At 41.4% G+C, this 12,273-nt stretch overlaps 1 protein-coding gene across 1 annotated transcript in view; it reads right to left on the bottom strand.

The window, feature by feature from the left end:
- The window catches only part of LOC103600129, a 54,069-nt gene that overhangs the window by 35,603 nt on the left and 6,193 nt on the right, over positions 1 to 12,273 (bottom strand). Inside the window, exons 2-4 of the mRNA XM_008584358.1 lie at positions 6,783 to 6,858; positions 4,971 to 5,071; positions 2,708 to 2,838 (exon numbers count right to left, since the gene is read on the bottom strand). Coding sequence (XP_008582580.1) covers positions 2,708 to 2,838; positions 4,971 to 5,071; positions 6,783 to 6,858 — 308 coding nt within the window. The remainder of the gene's footprint in view (positions 1 to 2,707; positions 2,839 to 4,970; positions 5,072 to 6,782; positions 6,859 to 12,273) is intronic.

Raw genomic sequence — 12,273 nt, 5'->3', positions numbered from 1 at the left:
TGCTTGATCTGATCACTTATATTCAACATTATACTGGAGGTTTTATTCTATGCGAGTAGGCAAGAAAAAGAAAAGGCCTCCAGACTGGAAAGAAAGAAATAAAAGTGCTTATTCACAGGTGATATGATTGTTTATGTAGAAAATACTACAGAATCTGCAAAAAAGCTACTAATCGGCAAAAAAGAATAAATGAGTTTAGCAGGGTTTCAGGATACAAGATCAACATACAAAAATAAACTGCATTTCTATATATTAACAATGAACAATCAAAGTTAAAATTAAAATATGAAAAAGATATATATCTTTTGTCAGATATCTGACAAAAGATGTGAAAGACCTATGCACTGAATACTACAGAACATTGCTGAGAGAAATTAAAGGAACTCTAAATAAATGGAGAGATATATTATATTCATGGGTCATATTGTTAAGACTCAATATTGTTAAGATGCCAATTCTTTCCAAATTAATATACAAATTCCATGCACTCTCAAACAAAATCCCAGCATTTTTTGTAGAAATTGACAAACATTTTAAAATTCACATAGAAATGCAAAGGACCTAGAATAATGAAAAAAAAACTTTGAAAAATAACATAGTTGGAGGATTAATACCACTTGACTTCAAGACTTATTGTGAATGTATAATAGTCAAGACAGTGTGGCATTGGTGCAAAGATAGAAAAGTAGATTAATGGAACAGAATATAGAGTCCAGCAGTATACCCACACATATGCAGCCAATTGATTTCAAACAAAGGTGCAAAGGCAATTCAGCGGGCAAAAGACAGGCTTTTGTTGCTATAATTAGTGCTGGAACAATTTTCATTTGGCTATATAAAGTAAAAACAAAACAAAACAGAAACGATTTTAAAAAACCTTCAATCCATACCTCTCCCATGCAAAAAAATAAATAAATAAAATAACATAAAATGTATCATAGACCTATATGAAAACTTAAGACTATATTAAACTTCTGGAAAAAAAACATAGGAGAAAATACACATGACTTTAGCTTAGGAAAAAATTTATTTTATGACACCATAAACATGATCCATAAAAGAAAAAATGAATAAACTAGATTTCAACAAAATGTAAAACGTCATCATCTCTTCAGAAGAGTTTGTTGGGATGATGAAAATATAAGCCATAGACTGGGAGAAAAGATCTGCAATTCATATATCTGATAATGTACTTATACCCAGAACACATAAAGAACTCTAAATGCTCAATAAAAAGAAAAGAAAAAAACCAATTTTTTTAAAAAAGGTAAATGATTTGAAGACACTCCACCAAAGAAAGTATAAGAATAGCATATAAACACATGAGAATATGCTCAACATTATTAGTCATTATGAAAATGCAAATTAAAACCACAATGAGATACCACTACACACCTCTGAGAATAGCTAACCTTTAAAAGACTGATCATACCAAGTGTTGGCAAGGAGGTGGAGAAACTGGAACTCTCATACTGATTGTTGTAATCTAAAATGGTACAATCACTTTGGAAAACAGTTTGACAGCTTATTAAAAAGTATGATCTACTATATGATCTCTATGATCCAGCCATTCCACTCATAGGCATTTGCCCAAGAAAAATGGAAGCATGGGTACGTGCAAAGACTGTACACAATTGTTCAGAGCAGCTTTATTTGCAATAGACAAAAAGTGGAAGTAAATCAGATGTCCATCAACAGGTGAGTGAATAAACAAATTGTGGTATATCCATATAGTGGCATACTACTCAGCAATAAAAAGAAGGATGAACTACTGATACATTCTAAATGTACATGAATCTCAAAATAACTATGCTGAGTGAAAGAAGCTAAGTCAAAAAATTTTTTTAAATTTTAAAAAGAAGAGTACATTCTGTATGATTCCATTTATACAAAATTCTGGAAAACGCAAACTAAGTATATCAGTGGTTGGCCAGGAGATGGGGGCGGTGACAGGAGAGGGGAGGGAAGGAGAGTTTACAAAAGCAAACAAGGAAACTTCTGGGGTTTCTTATCCTGATTGTGTCAATGTTTTCATGGGTGCAAACATTTGTCAAAACTTCTCAAATTGTATATTTCTAAGAGATGTGTAGTGGTATATCATTTTGGTTTTAATATGAATTTCCTTAAAGACTAGTGAGATGTTAGTAGGCATTTGATCATATAGACTTGGAGCCCACGAGAGGGAATGAGGCTGGACAGGGGGGTTTGAGAATCATCGTATAAAGGACACTTGAACCTGTAGATTGGAGTTCTCCTTCAGGTAGAGCATGAGGCATGGGGAAAGATGAGGCCTCAGACCAGCGGCCAAAGAAGTAAGCATTGCTCTTTGAGGAGGAATCCTAGGACTCATTGATATCAAGAAGGCAGCCATAGATCCCTGTACTGGGGACCTGCCACCAATAAATAAATAAATAAATAATTTTTTAAAAAGGCGGCCATGGCTATGATCCATGAGAACTTTTGGGGGGAGGGGGCAAGTGAGGAAGAACCTACATTGCTACATCATATCTAAAGGACCTCTGGATCTAACTGGGGGAAGCCCCACCAACAAGCGGTGAGGCATTGACTATGGGCAAGGAACAAGCTGGGAAGGACACGTCAGTTCACAGAGTTTATCCCCCGATCCCAGAGAACCCCTGCCACGTGGTCTCTGATAGCAAAAATTTCCATGGCGAAATTCTCAGCAGGTCTGAGGCAGCCCTAGTACCTTGGGCCCACTGCGGGACCCGCAGGGACTGGTAGTTTTCCGAGAACAAGAACATGATCTTGTTGGCTGTGGCCCCAAAGGCGATTCCGTAGGACCATCGGTTACTAAAAGTGCCCACGAAGTCCAGAGGCCTGTGAACAACAGAAACAGCTTGTGAGGCCAGAGGTGGCTCTGAGACTTCCCACAGGTCACCTCTGAGGCAGCGATTCCATTCTGGGGAGGGATTATTGGATAGTGAACTATTCGTTGCAACTGACATCTCCTGAGGCACGCAGTGCCACGTCTGGGGCTAGGCACGGATTCAGGGTACTGAAGTGAGAAAGGCAAAACTCTTGCCCTGGAGGAGCTCCAAGTCTAGTGGGGGACACAAGCAAGGACACTGGTAGCCATGACAAAGCAAAATGGGATGAGTTTCGTCTATGAGAGACACAGACAGTACGACTCAAGGGACCAAAATAAGGAGTGTGTCCTAGACAGGTTTGGGGGAGCCTGTCCTGCACCCAGCCACGTTCTGTGAGAATTCTTCCCTCCAGTATCCCTGATGAGGGTCTGGATAGGATTGGCCGTGCTGGTCCCATGTGATTGAAGGAGTTAAGAATAAGCCACCCCCAAATATGCCACTCTGATATATTGACTATTTGGAGTTAAAGAAATTAAAAAAAAAAAAACACAAAAGGTACAAGAAGATCCCTCTGACCTCATGCTGTTTCTTAAAAACAGGAGATAAAATTCCCATGTGAAAGACGCTCTCCTATACAGAAGGAAAATAACATTCCTATCATCAAGGATGGGAAGTTGAGGCCAAGAGAATTCTGTACAGATGTTATCAAAATAACTCTTATCTTCTGGTCTCCCCACATAATTTAGTTACTTTGTCACAGTTTTTGAATGTGTTTAACTCTGTGTCTTTGGGTCTTCATTTCCTTATATGGGTTCCTATGTTATGCAAATCTATATTAAATAAATATATGTGCTTTTCTTTTGTTGATTTGTCTTATGTCAATCTAATTTGCAGGCCCAGCCAAAAAACCCTAAGAGGGGAGAGGTGAAATGTTGCCTGCCCTATCTGCTCGTGCCTTCTGGCCACAGCTGACTCCACAATTGGTGGCCACCCGTTTTTGGATAGGACAATCACGTGTCTGATCTTATATTTTAGACTTGTGACCCTGAGCCAGTTAGCTGTTAAAGTCCTAGTCTGGAAAGTCGTACCAAGTTGGGATCAGAGTCAATGCTGGAGAAAAGCCAAGGTTATAGGGAAGCAGAGATCCTGTCAGATGACAGACAGGAAAGTGGCAGAATGGTTCTTAAAAAGTCCTGCACCAGTGCCAAATGCCCAAGGTGGGTCTGAAGATCTTTAATCACCAGCTTCAATCTTTTTCTGTGCCTCAGCCAGTGATGCTTAGACCTGGCAGCTTAGGAAAGGCTGACTGCCCCAGTGAATAATATTCAGCCTGAGTCCAGCTGCTACCCTGTGCTGGTATTCAGTGTCCTTGGACATTTTGGGGCCATTGGACTTCTCTCAGTCTGCAGCTCAGGTCCTCCCTAGCCTTTGTCCTGATATTCTTTCTTCCCCTTCTTTCTCCAGAGTTCAAGGCTGGGACCTCAGCATATCCACAGCTTGAGCCTGCTCAGTTTTTGACACTGGGACGATCAAAAAGAATATCAATCCAATCTAGGTGAAAGCTCCCGTCATTTGTTAGCTGTGTGGCCTTAGGCAAGTCACTTAGCTTCTCTGAGCCTGAGTTTTCTCATCCATTGCATGAGGATAACAACAGCCACCATGCTAGAATGTTAAGAAGTTTCATCAAAGTAATGTAGGCACACAAAAAATTAAAAATTAAAAATCCAAGGTCAAGGGAACACCAAAAATAAAAGAAAAAGAAAAAAAGTATGTACATGGTTCAGTGTGCAATAAATGTCAGCTGCATCATGATGATGCTGATGCTGATGGTGATGATGATTGGGGTGATGAGGCAGAGATATGAACAATTAGAACTCAGGGAAAACTGTGATAAGGGGTGCAGAGACTCAAAACAGCAGAGCTAGAAAGGCCCTGAAAGCATATCCGGGCAGTCCTGGGTGCTGAGGGTTGCAATAGCTTAGAAACCAATTCTGAACTCAAAGAGCTTTGTTGGGGTTGGGGCAGGGAGGGGCAGGGCTGTGCATGGTGGGGTAGAGGTAGGGAGCTATCCTGGCCTTGTAACTGGTGTTGGCCCCAACCACAGGGTACCCCAAGCTGTGGGGTCAACCTGACTCAACTCACATGATGATTCCGAAGTGGTTCCCCAGGAGGTAAGTGGTATCATCTCTCTGTCTACGATGCTCTTGTCTTTGGAGGAAGGTCAAGACCAAAATGATGAAAAACTATAAGAAGAGAAGATGAGAGAGTCAGTGGGCGCATTCATCCTCAGCGTGGCCTCAGCGCCCTCAATGACGACAGAGAACGTATGGTGAGCAGAGCACTCGGAATGTCTGTGACTCAAACTCCACATCTGGGCTGGCTGCATGCACGGGTGAGCCAGCAGAGTGCTTCATACTGAGCTCTCCTTTGTGTCACCTGATGGACATAGGTTCAAATCTAGTCTGTCACATATTGGCTGGGAAAGAGACTTAACTTCCCCGAAGCTTGGTCTCCTCATCTGTAGAAAGGCAGCAATAACTGTCAGGTTTCAAATCCATTTTCCTGTGGATCCAGTCATGTTCTCATGCACTTGATGTTCACTCTCTCTCGCTCTCTCTCTCTCTCTCCCCCTCCCTCCTTTACCTCCCTCCTCCCTTTACTAGAAATGTCTGGAGATTTGTGTATACTTGCCATTTCACCTCTCACTAGCTCCTCAACCCCCTGAACTGGCTTTGATCCCCATCGCTCCACTGAAACAGCTGTGGCCAAAGTCACTGATGACCACCTAGTGGCTCAATCCAGAGGTACATTAAGCCCAAATCTCGCTTGGTCTCTCAGCGGCATTCCACAGTGTTGACCACGTCCTCCTCTGACACTCTCTCTTCCCTAGGCCTCCATCAACCATGTGTTTTTGGTTTTTCTCCCTCACTTCTCAGTCTCCTTTGCTGCATAATTCTCGACCCAACCCCCGGATGTGGAGTTCCTCATAGTTCGGTCCAAGGCCACTCCTCCTTCTACCTGATCTGCTCCTCAGTGTTCTCATTCTGTCCATGCTTTTGATAACTATTGATACACAGAAGACTCACACAACTGTGAATCTCCAGCCCAGACTTTGCCCATGAACTCCGGAACTGTGCATCCAGCTAGACAGTCTACGTTACTTTTTGATGTGTTGAAAGCATCTTAAATTCAGTATGTCTTAAAAGGAACTTGTGCTTTTCCTCCCTGCCCTATTCCTCCATCCACTCCAAGCCTGGATCTCCTCTAGTTTTCCTTAACTAGTGCATAGGAGCTACCACCATCCTTCCATCTGTGCAAATTAGAAACCCAAGAGTCATCTTCAACCTCTCCCTCTCCCAACCTCCCTACCCAACCCACTATGAAGCCCTATTTATTTTTCTACCTCCGAATGTCTTCAGTGGACAACCATCACCTAGGACAAGCTAAAATCGCCTCTTACCTGGACCCCTGCAACTCCTGATTGGTCTTCCAGCCTCTTCTCTTGCCTTCTCCAACCTGATCCCCACATTGCAACTAGCATGATCTTTTTAAAACAGAAATTTGATCACACCAGCCTCATGCCGGAAACACTTCAGTTACTTAGAATGAAGACAAAACTCTTGAATACTGAGCCCCAAAGGGGTCTGATGGCCTGGCTCTGCCCACCTCCCCAGGCCCACCTCAGTTCTCTACTCCAGCTGCTCTGGCCCTCTCAGTTCCTTACGCTCTCCATTCTCCTCTCCATGGGGCCTTTGCACATGCTCCCCCTCTGAAATGCTCTTTACTACATCTTCCGACTGATCCCAGCTCCGTCATTACTTCCTCAGAAAAGCTTTTATTGACTTCTCTAAAAGCCAGTGTCCCTGACTCTTGGACCCTTAAAAGCCTTCCACTGCCTGTGGTTTTGGTGCATAATGTAAGATATCAAGCTGAAGTTTTAGAACTTTTACTTACTGATGGGATGAGGGAGTAATGGAGGAAGAGCTCCATGTCCACTGAGCTGGCCCAGGTGCCATTTAGCTGCCCGGTCCTGAAAAATGGCCCAAAATCACATTCACATCATCAGTCGCTGCTGCAATCATTGACCCTTCATCCTTGGGCATCACTGTCAGGAGTTGGGCTTGTAGCTCACTAAGACCATTTGATCTTTTTAAACTTCACTTTCTCAGAGCCAGGGCTGCTCACCTGTGGTATGTCTTCCCTGAGTGAATTAATCTTTTTTCATATTTCTTTCTCCAGCTTGATTATCCACCCAGCTTCCCTGCTAACTGGAACTAACTCCTTCATTTCTTGATGACACAGTGAGGGGACACATTCAGGTTCTGTGGGGCCCAAAGCTTACATAATTTGGGCATCCTTTTTAAATTAAAGTAGAAAAATACCTTACTTTTTCACATGTTAAGGGAAACATATGGCCATGTAAACATTTAATTAGAGCCCCTCCCACCCTCTCAGAGCCTTGGAAGAGTCCTATGGAAGTAAGAGACCCTGAGACTGAAGCTTCATTGATTTCACATGAAATCAGCCTTCAGACATGGTTTTCCATAGCCAAATCAAGAAACACCAGCTGGAATGTTGGGGGAGGAGAGAGGCTATTGGACTACAGTCTACAGACTTTGTCCTCTCCAGTCTGCACGGTCTTAAGGACAGGGTGGTGAGGTCTCGTATCTGAAGCATTTGGCAGCAGTATTGTGGTTTCTCCTTAAAGAAAAGCCTCCTTTCTAGGGCTCCCTGAACGCTTTGTCCTCACTGCTCTGTCTTCCACAGTGCCACGCCACCACAGCACAGTCTATACACCTCAAGATCCTTGCTCATGCTTTTCCAACTCCTGCAGCACCCATACAGCCATTTCCTGGGCTTCCTTTCCTGGCCAGCGCCTAACATCTCAGGGAAGAGCGCTCCTCTGGGGAGCCCATGAGCATGGTATATTCCCCCATAATTCTTTAAAATTGGAGCACTTCATGGTTAGACATAAACATTTGATAAGTGATGGGATGGGGGCGGGTGAGTCTCGAGCTGTCAGAAATGTGATAGAACTATACAAATCAGACTTCTGCTTTTCAGAAAGTAAACTGAGCACATATATTAGCCTCCTCATCCCATACAAAACTCTCAAAACAATAGAAAAGAAAGAGAAAGAAAGAAAACATAGTCATACTTGAAAGCAAGAAAGGGATCTATCAAGACCACAGAAACTTCTAGAAGATCCTGAATGGTGGAGAGAAATTGGAACTAGATCAGAAAGAAAAAGCATCAGCCAAAATAGCTGTAGATTGCGGGACCACACAAGAAGCACCCCATGCCCATAGCACAAGAAGCAGTGTAGAAGGGGGCTGGCAACAGACCACACAAGGATGAATTAAGGTCTCACAGAGAGGACAATAGGCAGAATGTCCCTACCCAAGTGTCCTCCCATCCCTGCTGACTGGCTGGGGGCAATGGGGTTTATGTCTCCAGGAGGAGTATATATGGGTCACAGGGAGAGAAGCAGTGCCCCAGATCATGTGTAGCACCTGGGAGGGACCAGGAGCTTCGGCATCCAGAAGGCCGGCTACCGGGGTGCCCCATCTATTGGGACCTCCCACCTGCACCCCACTCCACCAAAAGCAAACCTTAGTACTAGCCATGGCAAGAGCTACCACCTCTCCCCAAAGCAGAGGCAGCCAAAGGTCCAGTGGAAATCTCAGCCACAAAGACGAGCACAATCAAGAACCATCCAACACGTGAGGAAAGACAACACCACAAAAGGGAGCCCAAAACTCAACCAACAGAGGAACTTACTCCTGAGGAAATGGAGTTAATACAGATCCACTCCGAAGTAATTACTAGAGGAGGTTTTCCACAAGAAGAATAAATATAGGAGGAACTAAAGGACTGCAAAAAGCAATAGGAAGCAAAGGAATTGGCAAAACTTACTGTTAATCCTGAGCACAAGGTTTTAAATATTTATATATATTTGTATTCATATTTACATATAATATTAAACTTAATAATAAGTTTAATAATATGTTAAGTACATATTTTTATAAACACAAGGACTCATAAAGTTTCTCATCTACAAATCCTTTTTGAGAAAAATACTGGAGGAAACCCTCAGGTAATAAGAAAAATGAATCTAGGTGGAAGGAGAAGGATTTAAAAGAACATCATACAGAGAAATTAGTAAAACATTGTTAAATATTTAGATAAGTAATAATTTTGAAACAAAATGTTTGAACAGCCCATGTGGAACTAAAATACCAGATGATATTCCATGCGGGAGAAGGGAGAGGTGGGTGGAAACAGGTGTGAAGGGCAGACGGAAGTAAAACGATGATCAAGTTCTCATCATAGTTAGGAGTAGGATATAGAAACCTGCTCTCTCTTTCTGGGCTGCGTAGGAAAAGTATAAGAGCTGGCTGGTTGGCTCACTTGGTTACAGTGCGGAGCTGATAACACCAAGGTCAAGGGTTCAGATCCCCGCACCAGCCAGCTGCCAAAAGAGAAAAAAGAAAAATATAATTCTAAGCAAGTATGTTAAAAATCCATGATTGACTACCAAGAGGATATAAATACATTGTAAACCAGTATATTAAAGAGTGCATATGAAAGAAAAAGGATTCAATCACTCCAACAAATGACCAGGAAGATTAAAAAAATGAAATAAAGATAAAGACAAACACCACAATAACAAAAATATTCAAAGATTAGTAAGCCATCAACAAAAAATACAAATATCTAATAAATACTTAAAATTCAACTAGTAATGAAAGAAGAAATTAAGATGAAATGCTGTGTTATCCACTAAATTGGGAAAGTAACTACTGAGCATTATTGAGATCTAAGACAAGAAGGTATTCATTTAGTGGTGATCAGAGTGTAAGCTGGTATAACCATTCCGAAGATTAATTCTGCAATATATACCAAGAATCTTTAAAATGCAGAAATTCCATTTCTGGGAATTCTACTTCTAAAAAATATAAGCTAAGGAAATAATGAGAGAGGTGCCTGAAGATATGTATTAAAATGCTAAGATTTCTCTCTCTCCCTCATATATGTGTCTAACATTTTTCAAATGTAATATGTGCTCTCTGGTCACTGAGACTCATACTTTTTCCTGGTGGGTCCATGGCTGGTTGGGCAGATTTGTTGAAGGGTGAACATTGTTAACTATTTAGATAAGTAAATAAATAAATAAACAAAAATAAAATAAATAATAAATAAAAGGACAGCAGCCACAGGGCAGCTGCAAAACAGAACCCCCAACTATAGAAGATCTGCCCAACACTGAGGATGGCTTGAAAATGTAATTATGATATACATACTGTTAAGTGAACAAAATAATAACATAAAAGATTATGAAATGATATGATCCCAAGCTGTTAAGAGTGGTCATGTTTGGGTGGTGAGATTACACAGAGGTCGTTCTACTTTCTTTTTCTTTATGTTTTTCTGAATTTTCCACATGTAGTACAAGAGACATATTGCTTGACAGCTGTGTATCTATCCCCAGTGCTTAAAGCAGCATCTGACACAAAGGAGATGGCAATAAACACATGTGAAATGAACGAATGTGTTGCTTTTATAATCAGGGAAAAGACTGAATGTTGTTCCAAAGCAACAAAACACCATTCTGAAGGGAAGATGTCCATGAAATCAACATAGAGTGAAAACATGCAAGGCTTCTTCTGCCATAGGGTGAAATTTACAAATCCTTCATTAAGTTAAATAAACTGAACATAAAAGCCTACAAGAGTCAATCTGAGGAGCAACCTACAGCTGTGGCATCAACAGCATAGTTTGGGGTTTTTTTATTGAAACATAATTGATTGTACATATCTGTGGGGTACAGTGTTGAATATCAATACCTGTGTGCAATATGTGATGCTCAAATCAGGATAATCAATATATTCATCATTACACAATGTAATCATTTTTTGTGGCCCTTGACCAATTTCTCGCTGATCCCTCTCCCCCTCCCCCTTGCCCACCTCTGGCGCCTCGGTTCTGTTCTCTCCTTTGAAAGCTCAACAAATTATTCTGATTGTTGTATCTTTCCTTCTTCCTTTTTAAATTTATTTGTTTATTTTTTAGCTCCCACTTATGAGTGAGGACACGGGGTAGTTCTTTTTCTGTGCCTGGCTTATTTCATTTAACATAAATCCCCACCTCCCTCCTCCAAGGCCCTCCGCTGATTGTCTGCTGTGGGGGGAAGGTCTCCCTCAATCCTTCTGCTTCCCTGGGTCCTAACATCATCACTCTATAGTAATAGGTTAAACATATGATAGCAGCTTTCGTTGATTGATGTCACTTTATTGTGTGTCACTATTTTATATTACCTAGTCTAATCTTTGCAAGAATCTTATGAGGTAGGTTCTATTAGCCTTTATTTATTTATTTATTTATTTTTATTTATCTTTTATTGGGACATAGTCGATTGCACATATCTGTGGGTACAACATTTAATATCAATACGTGTGTGCAATATGTGATGCTCNGTCTAATCTTTGCAAGAATCTTATGAGGTAGGTTCTATTAGCCTTTATTTATTTATTTATTTTTATTTATCTTTTATTGGGACATAGTCAATTGCACATATCTGTGGGTACAACATTTAATATCAATACGTGTGTGCAATATGTGATGCTCAAATCAGGATAATTAGTACAATTTTCATAATACAAAGCAATTGATTTTCATGACCCTTTACCAATTCCTCCCTTTCCTCCCTCCCTCTCCCCTTTTTCACCTCTGATAACCTCAGTTCTATTCTCTTCTCTTGAAAGTTCAATGTATTATTGTGATCGTTGTATCTTTCTTTTTTTTTTGTCTATCTGTTTTTATGTTTTTATTTTTTTAGCTCCCACATGTAAGTGAGGACATGCGGTATCTGTCTTTCTGTGCCTGGCTTATTTCACTTAACATAATTTTTTTCTAAATTCATCCATGTTGTTGCAAATGGCAGCTCTATTTACAACAGCCAAGAGTTGGACCCAACCTAAACGCCCATCGTTGGATGACTGGATAAAGAAAATGTGGTATATTTTTACAATGGAATATTACTCTGCCATAAAAAAAGAATTGAAATAGCCACTTTTTAAAATGAGGAACTGAAGCCAGGAGAAGTTCAATGACTTGCCTCAGAGCAGTGAGGCTGGAGCCAGGCTCCCCTGCATGACATCCTCCTCCGGGCCCAGCTGTGGGCTCACGAGGTGCTCAGAGCCCTGCAGCTGTGGCTGACTCATCACCTATCTGTGTGCATTGCAGCACCTGGCACAGAGAGGCTCAGGGAATGTTTACTGAATTCCATGGGAACTTCCCTCAGGATAACTGAGTCCCAGAGAGCAGCAGTGATCAGAAAATGTCACGCAGCCTAGGATTTTTCAGGTCCTACCCAGGGAGCTCAGTGAGCAGGGCACTGGCCACCTGCTGGGCAGCAGAAAGACTGGCTCCCATTGCTCAGTGC

Source organism: Galeopterus variegatus, unplaced genomic scaffold, assembly GCF_000696425.1.
Source record: "Galeopterus variegatus unplaced genomic scaffold, G_variegatus-3.0.2 Scaffold3237, whole genome shotgun sequence".
Lineage (NCBI taxonomy): Eukaryota > Metazoa > Chordata > Mammalia > Dermoptera > Cynocephalidae > Galeopterus > Galeopterus variegatus.
This window is presented reverse-complemented; position numbering and strand designations above follow the sequence as displayed.